This window comes from Callorhinus ursinus, unplaced genomic scaffold, assembly GCF_003265705.2.
Source record: "Callorhinus ursinus isolate GAN/ISIS: 27379988/994484 unplaced genomic scaffold, GSC_fseal_2.0 scaffold1, whole genome shotgun sequence".
Classification (NCBI taxonomy): Eukaryota; Metazoa; Chordata; class Mammalia; order Carnivora; family Otariidae; genus Callorhinus; species Callorhinus ursinus.
The window spans coordinates 140,666,121-140,687,356 of NW_027397063.1; the positions used below are offsets into that span (position 1 = coordinate 140,666,121).

At 41.2% G+C, this 21,236-nt stretch overlaps 1 protein-coding gene across 4 annotated transcripts in view; it reads right to left on the reverse strand.

Moving 5' to 3' along the window:
• The window catches only part of WDR48 (WD repeat domain 48), a 44,189-nt gene extending 31,728 nt beyond the window's left edge, over nt 1–12,461 (reverse strand). Inside the window, exons 1-4 of one of the 4 annotated variants that reach the window (XM_073901792.1) lie at nt 12,369–12,386; nt 9,307–9,362; nt 8,558–8,609; nt 11–151 (exon numbers count right to left, since the gene is read on the reverse strand). In XM_073901792.1, the coding sequence (XP_073757893.1) occupies nt 11–151; nt 8,558–8,584 (168 nt within the window). In that variant the 5' untranslated portion in view covers nt 8,585–8,609; nt 9,307–9,362; nt 12,369–12,386. Of the gene's footprint in view, nt 1–10; nt 152–3,152; nt 3,172–8,557; nt 8,610–9,306; nt 9,363–12,368 lie in introns of those variants that run through there. The other 3 variants (XM_025884127.2, XM_025884138.2, XM_073901793.1) reach the window with 3 other exon arrangements.
• Between the last annotated feature and the right edge of the window lie 8,775 nt (nt 12,462–21,236).

Consider the following 21,236-nt stretch of genomic DNA (forward strand, 5'->3'; position numbering starts at 1 on the left):
CCTGCCTTACCTTGTGCTGATTGACACTCCATATTCTTATGATTGAGTCTCGACCGGCCGTGAAAAGTCTGTTCAGTGCTGGATCCAGTTGCAGGGCATTGACTCCATTTCGGTTGTACTTCTCCACTTCATCTCGAATAACATAGGAAACCTGATAAATACGTCCAGATTTGCTTTTTATGAAGTTGTAAGACATGCAATAATAAAATGTAGCCTACTAGTAGCCAATCTGAAATTCAAAATCCCATGTTTTCCAATATAAAAATATATCTACTATATTCAGTAGAGACTGAAACACTGAGAAGTGGAGAAGAATGACATTCATGATGTCAGGCTCAGCCTAGTCCAGGATCAGCAGGTATAAAGCTAACTTACTACAACAGCTTCCTAACCAGACTCCTCCCCACTCTTGTCCGTCTTGAATCCATTTTCCACAAAGCAGCTGGGGAATCTTTTAAAAATGTAAATTGGACTATGTCTCATCTCTGCTCAAAAACCTCTTCAGGTGCTTACTCTCCTAAACTCATGATTTGATCTGAACTCCTTGACCGGCCTCAAGGGCCCTGCTCACTTCTCCTGTCACTCATCTTTGCACATGCTGCTCGCCATTCTGGCACACTGCGCCCCTGGACCATCGCACGCACTGGCCCCCTCTGTGGAAGCTCTTCCCCACCACTCTGTTGCAGTCTTTAGATGTGTTTAAATGATGCTTCCTCAAAAAGGCCTCATCTGACCTGCCACACAAAATGAAGTTTTGTGTTCCTATAACATGCTAACCATTTCCTTCAGAGCATTTTCCTCTACTCTGCTGTTGGTAACCTGTCTGCTCCAAGTGAAAACCCAAGAAAATCAAGCAAAAGCAACTATAACTAAGAAAAAGGCAGCCCAAAGCAAAATGTTTCTTCCTACCTTCCTTTTATTTTTAAAGATTTTATTTATTCATTGGAGAGAGAGAGAGACAGAGATAGTGAACAAGAGAGAACGAACAGGGGCAGAGGCAGAAGACGACCCCCCCGCTGAGCAGGGAGCCCAGGACCCCGGGATCATGACCTGAGCCAAAGGCAGACACTTAACCGACTGAGCCACCCAGGCGCCCCAAAGCAGAATATTCCTAATCTAACGAAATAACTAGTTAAGAAAAAACTGGGGGAGGGGGCGGGGAGGGGGAGAGATGATTTACAATAGGAACAAAAGTACTAGAAACATATTTTGCAAGGAAGATACATAACCAACAGTACAAGGTATATAAAAGAACAACTTGAATAAAGGAGACATGCCATATTGTAGCACAGGAAGATTCAAAATTAATAATTCCTTCCTAAATCTGTGAATTTAACCCAACTTTGGTCAGAGTCCTACCAGAATTCTTTCTAGAAGTTGACAAAATACACACAGTAGTCTCCAGGGGAATACCCAGTCTTTTTTTAAAAATGAAAGGATATTCTTTAAAGGTCTTAAAGGGTAAAGCTACAAGAATTACAATGGAGTACCACAACAGGAATACAGAAAAAAGGATCAGTAGAATAAAACAAAAATTGGACACATATATTCCTACTACAAATTTTTAATTTTGATATAAACGTAGTGTTTCAAATCAATGAGGGCATGATAACCTCTTTAATAAGTTATCTAGGAGCATCTTGTGATTCCACTGGGAAAAATTATATCCTTTCTCCAAATCTTAAACCAAAATGAATTTGCATATGAACCAAAGATTGAAAATTAACAATTTAATCATAAAAATGCTTTTAAAAAGACAGGCAAATATATATAATCTCTACATAGAGAAGGTTCTGCTAATATGACAAGAAACAGGGTAATTTTTTCAAAGAAAAAGACCAATGCTGCTCTAACACAAGTCAAAACCTTCCAGATGTACACAACTGCTCACAGCAGCATTATTCACAACCGCCAAAAAGTGGAAACAACTGCCCACCAACTGATGAACAGACAGACAAAATGTGGTCTATCTGTGCAATGGAATCTCAGTCAGCCCTAAAAAGCAGTGAAGTACTCACACAGGTTCCAACACTGACAGAATCTTAAAAACATTACGCTAAGTTAAAGAGACCAGTTACAAAAGGCCACCTGTTTTAGGAGTGTATTTCCACGAAATGTCCAGAACAGGTAAATCTACAGAAAGAGAAAGTACATTAGTGGTTGCCAGGGACTTGGAGGAGAGGGAAATGGGGGTGAATACTAATGGTTATGAGGATTATTTCTGGGGTGACAAAAGTCTCTGAATTAGGTGATCAATGTACAACACTGTGAATTTATGAAAAAGCCCTGAATCGTATACTTTAACAGGTTGAGTTCACATAAATTTTATCTCAATAATGCTGTTATTCAGGGAAAACAAGACAAAACTCTGAACATCAAAAAATAAGATGAGCAAGGTTAAAAGGCAAACATCTAAAATCTGGGAAAATAATGAAATAAATATGGAAGATAAAACTCTTTGAGAACCTACAAAGAATCCATACAAAACAATAAGAAGTTGTCAAACTCTCTGACAGAGAAATAAAGATCACCAAGAGGAAATTTTTTGAAAAGAAAAGAAAATGCCAACAAACACATAAATAAAGACATGAAAAGGGCCAGGCCTATATGCACAAAGACAAGACTGTTGTTTTTGGCCTAGTCTTTTGGGTGTAACTAACTGTAATACTTACTCAAACCAGCTTAAATTAAAGAGGGAGGGAATTTAACATAAAAATACAAGGATATCTAACAGAGTCCAAGGGCAGGAAATATGGTCATGACTCATAAGAGACATTTTTAAAATAAAATCATGGCACTTCTCTGAAGTCTTCCAAAGGTTTTTCACTGCATTTAAAGTTCAAATTCCTCACATGCTTTGGATCTATCCTGCATCTTCACACTCACCTCAAACTAACTCCCCCTAGCTTCTTTCATGAGAGTCACCCCAAACTCTGTTCTGTTCCTCAAACACATCAAGCTCTTTCCCACCCACAAAGGGCTTCAGTATTTACTGTTCCCTGTGCCAAAAACATCCCCGACCTTTACGATCCCCACAGGAATACCCTCCCCCTGGCTTTTATCTTGTCTGGCTCATCCTGGCCCTTCAGGTCTTAGCAGAAAAGTCACCTCTTCTGAAGAGCATCCCCTGATCTCCTTCCCCCATCACTTACCCTATCAATTTCTTGCACAGTTCTTACCACGCTCCGTATTTCTTTTTGTTATATCTTCTCCTTTAGAATAAAAGCTTCAAGAGGTTAAGGAACTTGTCAGCCTTGTTCCTTCTATCACTGTACCTCATTATAGTGTCTGGCACATAAAAGACACACAATAAATATTATTGTATGAATCAGACACTGGAAAGCCATCGGAACCAAGATGCCTTCAATGTCAATTTCAATCTCTCTCAATCTCTTTTTTGCTGGGGATCCAAGGCCCCTTATTTGCTTCTCTCAGTATATTTCATAGTGGAGACTATGTTGCAAGTAGGAATCTTAATGTTCAAATTTCTGGCAGATTATGTGACTGGTCCAATGGGAAAGGGTCAGAGAATAACAACATGATTGTCAGGTCCTAACTCCAGGTGGAAAGTAATTCTTAGCAAAACAAATCCAGGCCTACCTCTTCAAGGGTATCTACTACAGATGTGTGATTAAAAATGGCAAAGAATTAGAAGTATCCTAGTTGGGTAAATTTTGGCACACACCTTATAAAAGAGAATGCTACTTAATCATTAAAAATGTTGATGTAGGGGCGCCTGGGTGGCTTAGTCGTTAAGTGTCTGCCTTTGGCTCAGCTCATGATCCCAGGGTCGTGGGATCGAGCCCCGCATCGGGCTCCCTGCTCAGCGGGAAGCCTGCTTCTTCCTCTCCCACTCCCCCTGCTTGTGTTCCCTCTCTTGATGTGTCTCTGTCAAATAAATAAATAAAATCTTAAAAAAAAATGTTGATGTAGATCTAGACTGACCAACATAGGAAGAAAGCCATGATGTCTTTTTTGAAGTGAAATATGTCCAAAAGAGTAGTGAATAATAAACATTATAAAAATGTTGCAGAATATTAAATGTGTATTTTAAAACAAGTATGTAAGTTTGAAAGGATATACATACATAAAACTATCAGTAGTTATTCCTGAGTGATGGAATTATGGTGACTGTCACTCACTTGTGCCTTTTTTATATGGTATGAATGTTTTACGATAAGACACGTATTAGTTTTTGAATTTATAATTTAATTTCTGTCCAAGTAATTCTTGCCTGTATTCAGAAGATCAAATACCATAATACTGAAAAGACTCTAATGAGGGGCGTCTGTGTGGCTCAGTCGTTACGCGTCTGCCTTCAGCTCAGGTCATGATCCCAGGGTCCTGGGATCGAGCCCCGCATCGGGCTCCCTGCTCAGCTCCCTGCTCTCCCTCTCCCACTCCCCCTGCTTGTGTTCCCTCTCTCACTGTCTCTCTGTCAAATAAATAAATAAAATCTTAAAAAAAAAAAAGAAAGACTAATGAAAAACCATCTCCCTGTCTGGGTAAGACTTCCCATACCCAGTCTTAATTCCTAGGGGTAACTAATTTCAACTCTTGGTTGTTTCTGAAGAGTTACTCCCTTTCTCAAAATACTGTGCTTATCCTATAACCTTCCATTTTAGACATTATCTATTTACTCAGGCTATGGTAGACTGGGATCTAGCTCTGGACTACCCTCAGTAACTCCTCCCTCTACTCTTCTGATACAGATATACCACGATTTTCAATTTTCGGGTGAATAAATCACCAGCACTAGCTACACTGTTTGACTCTGTACTTGCTGTCTACTGACTAGCCAAGAACTGTATCATGAATACATTTCCTTTCTTAGAGAGCTTTTTGTTTTCCCTGGCATTCTCCCTTTCTTTCCTTCTTCAACGCTTTCCTCTACTTTAATTTCAACTCCCCTTCATCGTAGGACCACATGAGATATTCTAGCGAGAGCCTGGACCACCCCGCTTTGCCCAAAAATCTTCTCTCAGAAACATACATCTTCTCACTCGGGCCCAGGCCACCTGCCCTCTCTGTCTGCTGGCACAGCTGTCACCTTTGATGCTTCCCTTTACTGCTCTTCTGGGCTGGGTTGAGCCACTGAATTCCTGCATTCCAACGTCTCCTCCTCTCTGTGTTCACTCCCCAGTTTTGCTGAAGCACACTCCCAGGACCTCAAGAAACTAACACGGAAAAGGTGCACAGGAGGTGATTTTAGCCCTCACAAGCCTAAAAAGGTCTTCACCTCTACACTGGATTTGGCTGGGTGAAGAAGTCCATGTAGAAAAAACCCCTCTGCTTCTGAAGGCACTGCTCCAACTTCCAATCCAGCACCCAGTGTTGCCACTGAATTCAATGCCATTCTGTTTCAGTCCATTCTAAAATGATCTCATTTTCATTCTTTCCTGTACCGCCACCCGCCCACTCCCCTCACTCCTAAGTGTGTAGGATCTTCTCTATTTTCTTGCTGCTTTATTTACTTAGTTTTTGGTCCTTATCAATTAATTCTGCTATGCACTGAGAAAGTCCTTTCAACCTAGAAGCTTGTGGCACTTCAGCTCTGAAAAACTTTCTCCTATCAAGTCATTAATAATCTGTTTTCTCTGCTCCTTCTTAAACCCCCATCAGTCAGATGTTGGAACTTTCAAACTGATCCTTCATCTTTTATGCTTTCTATATTATGGATCTTTGTCGTTTTGTTTACTTTTGTAAGACCTCCTTTACTATTTTTTAACTGCTATTAATTTTTTTTTAGTAAATTTTAGTATGATGGACAAAACAGCAATAGTATCTTTTTTTTTAAAGATTTTATTTATTTGAGAGAGCGAGGATGAGAGAGAGAGAGAGAGAGAGAGCGCACATGGGGGGAGCAGAGGGAGAAGCAGACTCCCCGCTGAGCAGGGAGCCCCTTGCAGGACTCGATCCTGGGACTCCAGGATCATGACCCGAGCCGAATGCAGTCACCCAACCAACCGAGCCACCCAGGCGCCCCAGCAATAGTATCTTCAAAAAGGAAATGACTAAATTATCCATTCTAAGTGGTCATTAAAGAATGAAGATGAGGGGCACCTGGGTGGCTCAGTTGGCTGGGTGTCTGCCAACTTCAACTCCCCTTCATCGTAGCACCACATGAGATATTCTAGCAAGAGCCCGGACCTGAGCTGAGGCTCAGGTCATGATCCGGGGGTCCTGGGATCGACCACCGTGTCGGCTCCCTGCTCGGCCAGGGGCCTGCCTCTCCCTCTCCTTCTACTTCTCCCTCTCCCTCTGCCACACCCCCTGCTTGTGCTCTCTCATACGTGCTCTTTCAAATAAATAAAGAAAATCTTACAAAAAGAAAAGAAAATGAACTGTATATGCTGATATATTCCAAGACACATCACATTAAGATCTTATTGTTTGAGAGAGAGAGAGCAAGGGGTGGGGGCGAGGAGCAGAGGCAAAAGAAGAGAGAGAATTCCAAGTAGGCTCCATGCCCAACATGGAGCCCAATGAGGGGCTTGATCTCACAACCCTGAGATTATGACCTGAGCTAAAATCAAGACCCAGACACCTAACCTACTGAGCCACCCAGGCACCCCTAAAAACCTATTGTTAAAGAAAAAAAATTGGGGCACCTGGGTGGCTCAGTCAGTTAAGCGTCTGCCTTCCACTCAGGTCATAATCCCAGGGTCTTGGGATAAAGCCCTGAGTTGGGCTCCCTGCTTGGCAGGGGAGTTTGTGTCTCCCTCTTCCTCTGCCCCTGTTCGTGTGCCCTCTCTCTCACTCACTCTCTCTCTCAAATAAATAAATAAAATCCAAAAAAAAAAATGGCCGTAGATAAAAGAAAAACAGGATGCAGTTCTTTCAACAAATACTGATGAAGCATCCACCAGTGGCCAGGCTCAATTCTAAACACTGGATTTTGTGAGTGGGCACAACAGTCCTCCTGGAGCTTTCATTCTTTTATTTATTTTTTAAAGATATTTATTTATTTATTTGAGAGTGCATGAGCGCATGAGCAGGGGGGAAGAGTTGAGGGAGAAGCAGACTCCTGACTGAGCAGGGAGCCTGACACATGGCTCAATCCTAAGACCCTGAGATCATGATCTCAGGTGAAGGGAGACCCTTAACCAAAAGAGCCACCCAGGCAACCCTGGAGTTTTCATTCCAGTGGAGAAAGAATGTTAGAGAAGTCACAGTAAGTTAAATGAAGTTTGCTGCCATCAGCCCCCGCCAAGATACAGGTAAGCTTTATAGGCAGAAGAGATGAAGTAAAAGAAAAAGAAAAGTAGAAGGTGCTGGAGATAGTAGCAATGAATGAGTGAGCAAAGTCCTGGAAAAGCCTCATTAAACAGTCAAGAATATAGGCAAAAGCAGAGAGGAAGATTCATATCTGACCATTTTAATTTGCTTAAAAAAAAGGGGCAGGGGGAAGAGCAGAGGCTACTTTAAGACCTCTGCAAGGGACGGGAAGCCAGAACTTTGGTAGGAGCTATGCATTTTGGAAGAAACATGTAAAGGGACTAATACGGAGAAGAATATGGCAGTCCCCCAGCAGCAAGTACCCAGTTAGGTTACACTCTTAAGTATTTGTAGCCGGCTTAGTAAGCACTGATTAATTTCTCCAGCAATTGTCTGGGACCCAAAATAAAGAAATCAGACAAGGGACGATCCACTAAACTTCATGTGATCTGTCTCTGCATCTCAAGCTTAAATACCCCTAGAATTACTGGTAATGTGCCAGAAGCTACAGTAGATGGTTGACTTTTTTCACCATAGATTAGTTCTGTCTGTTCTATAACGTTCTGTAAGTGGAATCACACAGCTCTTTAGTGTAAGGCTACTTCCAGCTATCAGACTAAATCAGGCTAAATTTGGCCAAGAAAAATTGGCCAGATAGCAGTAATTCTCACATCTGTTTTCCCTGTTCAATCCTGTGGACCATTACTTTCTACTTGTACCTAATTTCAAGAGTGCCGATTTTAAAAATTATTCTAAAAAGCAGTCTTGCAGATAAAAATAGGACAAATTCTAGCTTGACTTCTCCTAGTCAGGGAGCATTAGTAAAACTCCTCCAGGAGTTAGTAAAAAACCACCCATGGTCCTAGTCCAGGCCAAACCTGTTTCTATAAACAAAGTTTTATTGGAACACAGCCACATCTATTCATTTAGGTATTGTCTATGGCTGCTTTTACGTTATAATGGCAGAGCTGAGTAGTTATAACATAGTAAAATGGCCTGCCAAAGCCTAAAATACTTACCATCTGACCCCTTAGAGAAAAAGTTTACTGACCTCTGTTCCAATGGATGACACATTGGTATAATTTGTTTTACTACCCATCCTACATAAAAAGTAACTCATCTTGAACATACAGCTAATTTGTAAGGGTCTTTCCTTGAGAAGTCAGGATTTGGCATCATTCTACTTCCTTTAAAAAAAAAAAAAAGGTCTCAAAGATTAAACAACCAACCCAGAACTTGGGACTCAGAATCAGAAATAAGGACCCATACTAAGTTCTGAATAGGTCTGGAATAACTAAATATTTGGCAGAGAAAAAAGGTAAGTATTGATAAAAGAGACCTTTGTTGGTTGCCTCTCCATCCCCATTTCTGCTCCTCAAGGCAAGGAAATCCTAGAAGAAAATGTACAGGAGCTACTTAAGAGACCGAAGCCTTGAATACTGTGTGAAAGGACATGAGGACTGGGGTGGGACAGCGACCAAGAGGGAAGGCCTAGAGCGGCGAGTTTGGGACTAGAAGATAACTCATCCGCAGCCCAATGGTAAAGCTGACTTTACAGCACTTCTTAGGTTAGAGAGTCACAGTGAGCCTGCTGGTTCAAAATCTCCATGAAACCAGCACCACCTCTTGACTTTTCATTTACCTGAGCCAATACATGTCTTTTATTACGTGAGCCTGGTTAAGGTGAATTTGGGGTCATTTCCAAAGAAAAGAATCCTATTATGGAAGGCCAAGTATGTATATACTTGAAACATCACTGGATACTAGGGCATGGTTGTTGCTCCTAAACCAGGAATAGCAGTGACAACCTCATTCCAAGAATCCTGAAGCAAGTTGAAGGAAAGATGGAGAGAGCAAGAGAGGGAGAGGGAGGAAATCGGGGAGGGAGAGAGAGAAAGAGAGTGAGTCAACCAATAGACTGTGGCTGCTGGAAAATAATAACAGTAAGGGACAACCAGGGAGTGAAAAGACTTGCTTTGATGTCTTGATTACCAGGAAAAAATCTGCATCATCTATCTGAATTCATACATTTAACTGTCTGATCATGTTTCTGCCAATCACAAACTCACCCCTCCCCCTCATACTCACCTCCAGGCTGCTGAGAAGTTGAAGATGGTAGGACATGTGCTCATTCTTCATTATGTCTATAATTAATAAGCAGTATGTTTGGACCCTCTCCAATGGTTATTTATCAATATTATAAATCTCAAGGGTTCTTTTTGGCCTACAATTTAATAATGAAGCTCAGGGCTACTGCCTCTTGGTACAAGACAGCCAAGAGGCAAAATATATTTAGGTAGCCATATACACTTTCTCCAAAATGGAAAGATTTTATTTATAAAAACAAAGAATGTTATAAAAAGCTCAAATATACAGAAGTTAATATATATTTTAAAATAAAAGATATCCCATTTCCTGCCTTACCCATAATCACATAATCTAATACATAGAGACAATCACTGTTAATAGCCTTCCAGACGTTTAAAACACATTATTTCGTTTGTGGAAATGGGACTATGCTATGTTGACTTGTTTTTTTGACTTCTGGACACCCTTCCTTTTTAATAATACAGATCAAGCTTATCATTTTAACAACTGCAAATTAATCCACTAGGTGAGTGTATTTATCTGCTAAGTGATGACTGTTGGATATTGAGATTTTTTTCACAATGACAGCATTCCTAAAATAAACACTCTTGCACAACCAGATATATGCATATGCACTTTTTAAATTTTTTTAAATTAATCTAAGTGAAAGCGAGAGAGACATGAGCTGGGGGGAGGGGCAGAAAGAGAAAGAGAAGCAGACTCCCCACTGAGCAGGGAGCCCTGATGCAGGGCTCCATCCCAGGGACCCTGGGATCATGACCTGAGCCTAAGGCAGACGCTTAACCAACTGAGCCACCCAGGCGCCCCTCATTTGCACTTTTGGAAAACAATTTTTTAGACGAGGAATTGCTGGGTCAATGGGAATGTGTATTTAAAATTTTGACAAACAGCAAGACACTGAACAATAAATACTATGACTTTGTTTAGAGTTAAGAAAATCACGTAAGTTGGGTACACATGCACAAAGAGGTATAGAACATTGGTTTTCAACCAGGGGCAAATTTATCCTCCCGCAAACATTTGAAAGTATCTAGTTATTTTTGGTTGTCTACACTGGATAGATGCTAACATCTAGTAGACAGAAGCCTGGATGATGCAAAACAACTTATAATGCATAGAACCCCCTCCCCTCCAATAAAGAATAAAAAATCATGCAGCCCAACATGCCAACAGTGCTCAGAGTAAAACAAAAAACAAAAAACTGGTCTAGGGTTATATATCACACCGTCCACAGTAGCATTCTTTGAAGAGTAGAGGACAATTACCATTTATACCTTTGAACTGTTTGTGGGGGTTTTTTTTGGCAACGAACATGCACTAGTTTGAAAAACACTTCCATAAACAAAAGTTCTCCCTCTCACTGAGATATAATCTATCTCTGTAGCTTCTCACATTATTTCTATACCTTGGGGACAAATTCTGAAAGCAACTATCTTCAGCAGGCTAATCTTGGTTCTTCTGATGCTCTTCCTAGGAAATAGTTTCAGGTTACTTCACCAATCTGATTGCTAGACCTATCAAGAACAAGGTACTAAGTGCTGAACCCCAAACTGTAGTTTTGTACTATGACCAGCAAAGAATGGAATTATCTCCCTCATTCAACATGTGATGGCTCACATTCAGCTTATTAAAACACTCAATTTTTCCATACACAGTGTGGTGAATTTACATTTCCTCATCTTGTACTTTTATATGGCCTTTAATTTAAATGCAAGTAACAGATGCCTGATTAACTCTCCTTACTACCCTAAGAAGTGTACCACTCTAGTGTCTAGAAGACAATTAAGACAATTTTCAGTTACATTTTAGTCCACAGCACATATTCTCACCCACCTGGCTTGGATGCTGGGGTTACTTAAATCCTGTTACTGATGCATTTAAAAATCACCTAACAGGGTAAGCTATTTTAGATTCTTATTAATTTCACTCAATTCGGAGACATCTAGTGAATGCTCAGGTCACTGTAGTGATCAATGAGATCAATAAAACAAATAAGTAAACTGCCCAGAAGACAATGGCCTACAGCCACTGCTGGGGTTACCTTACTGAAGGATCACTTTGTCCTGTTTACCTATTAAACAATCGATTTCAATCTGCAGAACTACATATAATGTGTTTCATAAAGAGATCCTGGGTATTACTTATTCCCATACTGTCTCAATTCTTTGCACATCTTTGGGATTAAACTAAGTGCTCAGTAAACGTTTAATGAATAAGCACGTAAACCGTCACTCCATATACAATTTACTTGCAGGTAAACACTTGTAATAGGGCTTTTACTCCTTGCACAGCTGAAAATACTAGGTAGCGATAACTCTTAATCGTACCCAAAATAAAAGTGGATTCACGAAGGCATAAAGAAACACGAAAGAGTTAGATAACTCTTTACCCTTGGATAATAAATCATTAGAAACAGGAAAGAATCAAGGATGCACAATGAAGATGAAGAAAATTAATAAAAATGATAATTTCCCCACTAACACCAGCACACTTCCACGTCGTTTCCACCTCACAAGGGACAAAGCTTCCGCAAAAAGAAAAAATAAATAAATAAAGGCAGAGGGCTCCCCTGTGCAGAATCCTCCGCAGAAACCCCGCAGAGCCATCTGCGCCCCGCCACGCCCCCGCACAGGCCCATTCCGCCGCCGCCGGGGAAGTGCCCGCAGGCCTCGCCTCAGACGCGGATAGGGCAGAGCGTTTTGGTGAAAAGCAAGGGAAGGGGGAGGCAGGTGGGCGGGAAACGAGCCCATCCAGATCCCGCAAGCCCAAGCCGACGAAAGAGCTGGAGTCCGGCAAGCCCTAGCTCCAAACCCCGCACCCTAGGGTCCCGGGACTGGGCCCAGGCCGGCCCAGCCAGCCGCCCCCCGCCCCTTCCTCAAAGCCGTTACCGCCGCGGCCCCACCCCTCACCGCCGGCCGCGCCCTGTCCCGCTCTCCCCAAGCCGCTACCCTGGACGACCGCAGCCCGAGGCATCTGCTTGCTGCAGGTGGGCCCGGGGCCGCAGGCCACGTCCGGGAGGTCGAAGAGCAGGACTCCCATACCTGCACTTTCCTCCGCCCCGCCGTGTTCTGCCGGTGATGGGCCGCCATCTTGCATGTTGACACTCCTACGTCACTTCCGGAAGTGTTCCCGACCGGGCGGATGTCCCGCCCCTTCCGCTTTATCCAAGGGCAGGTGGTGAAGCCGGGGTCGGGCTCGTCTTGTGCTCACCTAATGCTGTTTGTCGCTGTGGGCGGTGGCTCTAGGGTGAGGTTGAAGCACCTAAAAACCGTTGTGTGTGTATAGTGCTGGCAGAGAGAGAGCCACTTTCTGGACCGAAGGAGCAGTCCGGCTCCAGCTCTGGGCCTTAAACCATGACTTTCGCTGCTCTCCGGGATGCCTCCTCCAGAGGTCCAAGCAGGCATAACGAAGACTGAAAGAATGTATACTGGACATGGGAGGCCTGGACAGACACCACCCCCCCAACTTTCCTAGGCAGCCAAGGGAACAGACAGATTTGCCATGAAGTACCTAAAAATGGACAATTATAAATTGGCTTTGAAGGAGAAATAGAATGGCTGGCAAAGAAAATGGCCCATATCATAAGGAGGAGCAAAGTTTCTATTTAAATAAAAGATAAAGTATGTAATAGGAAGATGAACATTAAATTGTTCCTAGAGACAACTTCCTAAGTTAATGAATCCTGAAGGAGTTGGGGCTCACTCTTGTATCTGGTTTAAATCGTCTCTTATACTGGGACAGTTAGATCTTCTGGATGAAAGTTTGACTTAAGAACGCTTTCCTGGCACTAATTTTAGGTGCTGAGGCTGGTCAGACTCCTTGTGAAAGTGACTTCTATAGAACTGCACTGTCCCATTCAGCATCCACTAGGCACGTGTGGTTCCTGAGCACTTTAAATAGGGCTAGTTCAAACTGAGGTATGATGAAACTGAAATATCCACCAAATTTCAAAGACAGGATAAAGAAAAGAATGTAAAATATTTCATCAATATTTTTTATCAATCTCACATTGAAATGATGTCTCAGAAATACTGGTTAAATAACATAGTAGGATTATTTCTTTTTAGTTTTTATAATGTGACTGATAGTATATTTGAAGTTATATATGTAGCTTACATATTTCTGTTGCATAGTGCTAGTATAGAACGATGCTTAGGAAAGTTCTTGTCTAGACAAATGCCTTTTTAAATTAATAAATGTGAATTCGAGGAGTAGGAACTGATAGCAGAAAGCTTCTTAAGCAAAACTGGCAGTGATAACTTGGAGACAAATTACATATACTACATTTTATTACAGACACATTCATTTATTTATTCATGTGTTCATTCAGCAAAATATTTAGTTAAATGCCAGGCAATATATTAGGTGCTGGGGATCCAGTGGTGAGTGCACATAATCATAGTACTTAGAGTCCCATGGTAAGGCAGAAATTAATTAAACACATAAATAAATATGGAGTTAAGTATAGTGAAGAAAAATAATTATAAGACAGGAAAGAAAAAAAAAGGAAAGAATCCTTGAGTCAAGATCTGAGAATGGAGTTAATTTGGCAAGGAGAGGGTACAGTCTGAGCAAAGGTCTTGTGGCAGGAGGGAGCATGGAACATTCCAAGAATTGAGGACCAATGCTTAGAGTTCAGAGAACAAGGGGAAGGAAAAGGCAGAGACTACACCCAACAGGGTCTTCTAAAGCAATAGGAAGCTGTTGAAGGAGTTTAAACAGGGGAGGGAGGGAAATGATCTGCATCTTTTTTCTTCCAAATATTTATTTAAATTCTTTTTTTTTTTAAAGATTTTATTTATTTGACAGAGAGAGAGATAGCAAGAGCAGGAACACAAGCAAGGGGAGTGGGAGAGGGAGAAGCAGGCTTCCCGCGGAGCAGGGAGCCCGATGCGGGACTCGATCCCAGGACCCTGGGATCATGACCTGAGCCGAAGGCAGCCGCTTAACAACTGAGCCACTCAGGCGCCCTATTTATTTAAATTCTAGTTAGTTATGATCTGCATTTTTAAAGAATGATTCAACAAATGTCTGTTGAGTACCCATGATGTGCCAGGCATTGTTCAGGTTTGTTGCTCTGCACAATATGGTGGTACCTGCTAGAAATGCATTGTGAGATTGTTGGCGTCCCACTTTGGATCCGAAGAGCATTGAAGTCATGAAGTCCTTTTAATGTGCAGAATGTCCAGCAGGATGTCCAGAAATTCACTTTGCCTGAAAGGAGCATTGGCCTTGGGTAATAATTCATGGTGCAAAGCTAATTGTTTGACCAGGTGGTCAAGGTCATCGGAAAGAGCAAGATTGGAGAGCTGGTGACAAGGAATATTTGGGAGGGGATATGCTGATGGACCTAGCAGAATGAATCTTAGGAATCATAAGGATGAAATGAACTGCTCTGTGGAGGAAACTCAGCCTCCTTTCCAGCCTCACTGCTTGCTCAGTGGACTCATGAATGAAATGGAAATGGTAGCAGGATTGGAGCTATGCCTAGGATCACCAAACCACTGTTGAGTGTTCTGGTTGCCAGCAGCAATGACCAGTTCTGAGTTGATGAGATACCCCCTGCTCCAGGAGGACCAGCCAGCCACTCAGAGGCAAGTCAATTCCTTTGGCCCTACCCAGTCATTGAGAATAGTTGTTTTCCTCTCCGAAATTGTTTACTCTAGATTTTGATTTGCTTCCCTGTTTGCTGTGCTGCTGTCAGTGCCACTATCTGGGGATTTATTGAATGTTTTATACACAATCACTGTGTCTGACACCATATAGCTTCTGACCATGAAACTCACTCTGTAATGAAAGAAATAATGCAATGGGCTATTGCCCATAGAATTCATTGGTCTAATTGTATTATCTATCACCAAGAAGCACATGTCTTATTGAAGACTTAGTTATGGTGCCTTCTGGGAGATAATCCTTTCTGCAGCATATGCTTGAACTAGTGTCCAATATTTAGTAGTTTTCCTTCGTGTCCTTGCTGTCTATTGCTGTATAACCACCTCCAAAACTTAATGGTTTAAAACAACTACAACATTTACTTTACTTACAAATCCATAACTTGTGCAGGACTCGATGAGGACAGTTTACCTATGTTCCACTTTCCACTTGATGCCAGCTGGGGCAGCCAAAAATTTAGGGGCTAAAGTCATCTGAAGTTTCACTCTTTCACAAGTCTGGGGACTGATGCTGAGTCTGTGGCCAGAACACCTACCCATGGCCTTTTCACAGTGCTATTTGGTTCCTCACAGCATAGTAGTTGGGTACCAAGGGCACAACATCCCCAGAGAGAGAAATCTGGATGGAATCTGTAATGCCTTTTTAAACCAACAATGGAAGTCCTTTAGTGTCACTTCAAAACTACATTCAGTTCATTAGGACTTAGTCACTAAGGCTGGTTATATCAAAGGAGACTCCTTTTCTTTCTTTTTTAAAAAACTTATTTAAATTCAATTAATTAACATATAATGTATTATTTGTTTCAGAGGTACAGGACTGTGATTCATCGGTCTTATATAATACCCAGTGCTCATTACAACACATGCCCTCCCCAGTGTCCATCACGCAGTTACCCCATGCCTCCACCCCCATCCCCTCCAGCAACCAGAGACTCCTTTTCTTTTCTTTTTTTTTTAATTTTTTATTGTTATGTTAATCACCATATATTACATCATTAGTTTTTGGTGCAGTGTTCCATGATTCATTGTTTGTTCATAACACCCAGTGCTCCATGCAGAACGTGCCCTCCTCAATACCCATCACCAGGCTAACCCATCCCCCTACCCTCCTCCCCTCTAGAACCCTCAGTTTGTTTTTCAGAGTCCATCATCTCTCATGGTTCGTCTCCCCCTCTGACATACTCCCCTTTTCTTCCTCTCCTGTTATCTTCTTCTTTTTCTTTTTTCTTAAAATATGTTGCGTTATTTGTTTCAGAAGTACAGATCTGTGATTCAACAGTCTTGCACAATTCACAGCGCTCACCGTAGCACATACCCTCCCCAATGTCTATCACCCAGCCACCCCATCCCTCCCACCCCCAACCACTCCAGTAACACTCAGTTTGTTTCCTGAGATTAAGAATTCCTCATATCAGTGAGGTCATGTGATACATGTCTTTCTCTAATTGACTTATTTCACTCAGCATAACACCCTCCAGTTCCATCCACGTCGTTGCAAATGGCAAGATCTCATTCCTTTTGATGGCTGCATAATATTCCATTGTATATATATACCACTTCTTCTTTATCCATTCATCTGTCGATGGGCATCTTGGTTCTTTCCACAGTTTGGCTATTGTGGACATTGCTGCTATAAACATTGGGGTACACGTACCCCTTCGGGTCCCTACATTTGTATCTTTGTGGTAAATACCCAGTAGTGCAATTGCTGGATTGAACGGTAGCAGAGACTCCTTTTCTTAATGGGAGAAGGGTCAAAGAATTTGTGGATATGTTTTTAAACTATCAGGTTTCCATATCCAAAAATAATGGATTTAGGAACAAAGGGCTATTAAATTTTTTTAACTGCCAGTCTCTGAGATTCTGGGTTTTGATGGTTTAGAGGTCTGTTACCAAAGAAAGGAATTCCCCCAACAAAAGCTGAGCAATGGTTCCATTGATTTGGGGATGAGACTGCCATGTAACCATTTTGTGTGTCTTGAGTCACTGGACAGGCAAGAGAAGGAAAAGGAGAAGAGCAAGGTTATGGTATTGGCTGGAGTGATTCACCCTGATCATTGAGCAGAAATAGGTTTGCGATTATACCTTTAAACAGATAGTTCTATCAAATACACAGATCCCTTAGCAGTGAAGGTACTGGCTGAAGGTAAAGGGAACAGATTGGCTGGTGGAGAAAGGAAGTCACTAAGAGTGATGCAGTCCTCATGATCAGGGGAAGAAATGAGAGCTGGCATCTTGGATCTCCTTTCTTGAAGAGTATCAGGTGCACTTTTATGTGTTTTAATTTTTGTTTTCTTTCTTTGACCTCTACTTTACTATTGTATGTGGGGTGTGCTACTGTTGTAAACTTCATTAGTTAGCCTATAAATTGCAAAGGACTGGATATCAACTAGAGGTTCTGGACTGAGAAATGGATAGATGGGTGTGGTAACTGATGAAACATTGGCTGGCTTTCTGGGAGGGTGATAGAGTGAGTGCATCTTTGTATGAAGGATATTTGCAACATTTTAAGTGGCAACTTTTTTTTAAGTATAAGCCCTGAAAGCAGTGGTTGTATCAGTGTTGGGCAGCCAAAGGGATGACTTTGAGTTAGACATTTTTGTGGTTTTATTTTCTGCTGTCCACCATTAGAGTTCTCTTTCTGTGTTTGGGGAATTACCCACCGTGTGTCTTGGTGGTGATGAGCACCGCTTACAGAAAGTGAGAAAGACAGTTACTCATTTTTTCTAGCCTTCTTACAGCGAGAGTGTAGGCATGTGACCTCAGCTTGCTCAATGAAATGACATCTTGAACTGCAACTTAATGAGAAACTCTGAGCCAGCACATTCAATTAAACTGTTCCCAAATTCCTGATCTACAGAAACTGTGTGAGATAGTAAGTGTTTATTGTTTTAGGTACCTTCCTTTTGGGATGATTTGTTACACAGTAATAGATAACTGATACAACCCTCTCTCCTCCATAAGGAGGGGAAATGTCACAGCATCTTCATAGCTCTGCAAAGATATTCTCACCCTCAGCCTCTGCAATTGCTCTTTCATTCTTTGTCTTCTCTGGTGTAACTGCCAGGAGGCTTATCCTGGCAGAATTCCTTCATCAATCTCTTAGCACTTCCTGCTAAGGGCAGATTGGCATCTTTATTCAAAATGTAAGAAGGCTTGACACCTATTATATTGTTCTCAGATTTTGAGACCTCTGCCTTTAGAATCATGAAAAAAAAATCCACACACACATTAAATAAAAATACAGTAAATATAAAAAGCAAATTAGAGTTCTAGAAGACTTCTATTTCCAAATGAACCGGATATGTTCTTATTTAATCTTTCTCTGGAGGTTGATCCTTCCAGTTACTCATATTCAGTTTCTTTATTTGTACAATGGAATAACAAGGGTACCTATCTCATGTGGTTCTTATGAAGGTAAATGAAATAATCTTAGCACAGTAGCTGGTATGTAGGAGCTGTTCAATATATTTTAGGTATCATTTTTAATTATCACCTTGCTCAGGGAACATTGCCGAAGTGCTATATTTTCCTAGGGTAGATTATCTCAAGTTTTGTAATGTAATGTAGGCTCTATCACCTTTTAAAGTTTTCAAACCAACTTGAAATTTCATACCTTTTGGTCTTGCCTCCTCTCTTGTTCTCAACAGCCTGGAAAAAGATCTGTGAAATGATAAGGCCTTTTTACAGGTTATCCTTATGCTTAAATGCATGTTTTCCAGTTCAATGATCAATCCATTTATTGAACAAAGTGAAGGTAACCAGGTGTATTTTTGTACCATGCCCCAGATTTGCCATCACCAGGGGAAGACATAAATGTTGTCATGTTTTTTTGTCTTAGTTGTTTAAGAGGTATTAATAAGTTTTGAAAATTTGTTTACAAACATAAAACCCTATGGAGACTTGGTTTGCAACTACTACCGTTTGCTAGTACCTAATGCATTAATTTGGATATTTGAAAGATGAATTTTTAAAAGTATCAAATTGGGGTGCCTGGGTGGCTCAGTTGGTTGAGCGTGTGTGTTCAGCTCAGGACATGCAAGATCCCTGATCCTGGGATAGAGTCCCGCATCAGGCTCTGTGCTCAGTGGGGAGTCTGCTTCTCCCTCTGCCTCTGCCACTCGCCCTGCTTATGCTCTCTCACTCATGCTCTCTCTCAAATAAATAAATAAAATCCTTAAAAACAATTTAAAAAGTGTCAAATTTTAAGCCTCACGCAGATGTGCTAAATAAACTTGTTAATGTAAATCTGCCATGATATCAATCAGAAACATGGAGAGACTGAGCTGCATGCATTTTCTTATAACTCTTTAATGATTCTCTACTAAGAAGAATGTTTGATATATAATAGAGTACAACATCATAACTACATAAGTATGTATAAGTAAATCAATTTTATATAAGTAAATATAGAGACTCAGAATGCTTAAGATGTTTACATCAAAAATTGTGTGCTATTTTATGTCTTGTCAGTAACTCCTCAGGTTTAAATGTGGCCTTAGAAGGTGTGGTACTAAATGACTCATCATTCAACAGTTCATTTATTTCTGAACACACTGGGAGAAAAATAGCCTTTGGTTCTTTTTATTTCTTTCTGTCTATTTCTAATGTTAGAAATATACACCAGTCTCCATCCAGCTTCCCATATACATTCCACTTCCATCCAGCTTCCCACTGGAGGGCAGTAGAGAACCATCCAGATCATCCCCGATTTTGGCCCTCACTGGCTTTAAGGTGACAAAATCAAACCTTAAAATGGATTTCCTACTGTTAAAATGTCATAATCAAAGTACATTTTTAGGAAATCTATTTGTTCCCATGAAAAGCCATAATTGATTATGAAAATAAAAGAAAATATAGCAAAAGTTATGTATTTACAAGCCTTTACTAAGTGGAAGAACAAAATTAAAACTACATCACAAATGTACTTTTTTTGTGGTGGGACTTTTGTACATTAGCTAACTAGCTGAAACTTCCCAAAATGCTAGTCCTAAAAAGTACTTTGGGTATGAATCTTACTCTTATATGTGATATATATAAATATATGAGATTATTAAAATTATATTAAGCATAATTTTGAGCCCTCAGCCAGCCAAAATGATGGTAAAGTCTACCTCAGTCATTGCTTAGACTCCGCTAGCCACCCTGATCCACGATAAGTCACCCATAGATTTTGGGAGTCACCCATAGGTATCCGGAGGCATCAATAGTCCCAGGCCAGAGTGGTTATGGCTGAGATGCCCAGTGTCATTTGAAAGTGACCAGGCCTCTGGTCTTTTCCTGCACTGGGACTGGGATTTTTTTGTTACAGTTGGAAATCCCAGTGCCTCAATCCCTGCCTCCCTAAGATCACTAGCCATCATTGATCAGTTTCTGTCATTGTTCAGAGGAAAAATTTTCCTTTACCCTTCAAGGTTCTTTTGGCTGGCTGAATTCAATTGACATGCGGCAGATTAACAGGAAAAAAAAATTAAATTTGGTACATACATAGGTGAACTCATAAGAATAGGAGACCCACAGTCAGTCAGGCAATTGAGGCTTATCTAGAGCTAAGGAGAAGGGGGTAGTGGTCTGGGACTTCATGAGGAAGGAAGATAAATCATAGGAAGATGAAAAAGATAATTGTTTGGTAAGCAGTTGTTTGCTGGACCATCCAGAAACAATGGACATAGAATTTATGCAAACAGACTTTGCTACCTTTTGCCCTACCACCCCTAATTCATATTATGCTGTAGTTATCTATGGTGATTTCTCCCTTCCTGGAGCAGGTCCTCTGTCTAAATTCTTATAGGCAGTCAGGGGGAGGGGCAAAGCTTCTTCCTGAGCCTTTTGTTTCTTAAAAAGTAATCAGCCTAAAATAATCCACATGCCAAAGAGACACATTTTGGGGTGGCAGATTTTGCTCCCCTGCAGTCACCATCCTGGATGCTTTCAACAGTGGCCATAGGTCGTCAACCCTGGCAGAACCTCTTCTGATTTCATTGACTTCTCTACCCTCCAAAGAGAATGGATTTTTCCTCTGCACACCCTTTCCCACCTAGTTTAACCTCTTCAGTGAGTCCAGACTTTCATTAAAGGCAAGACCGGAGGTAGTCTTTAGGCTTAAGGCCCACTAAGCACTGTGAACTGGCAACCATCAGCAGAAGGTAGGGGAGGATGGAAAATTGCAGGAAAAACAAAATGCAGTCTAATGTCTTAACAAATTATCCTCCACAGAATCTGGCACTGGAGACAATT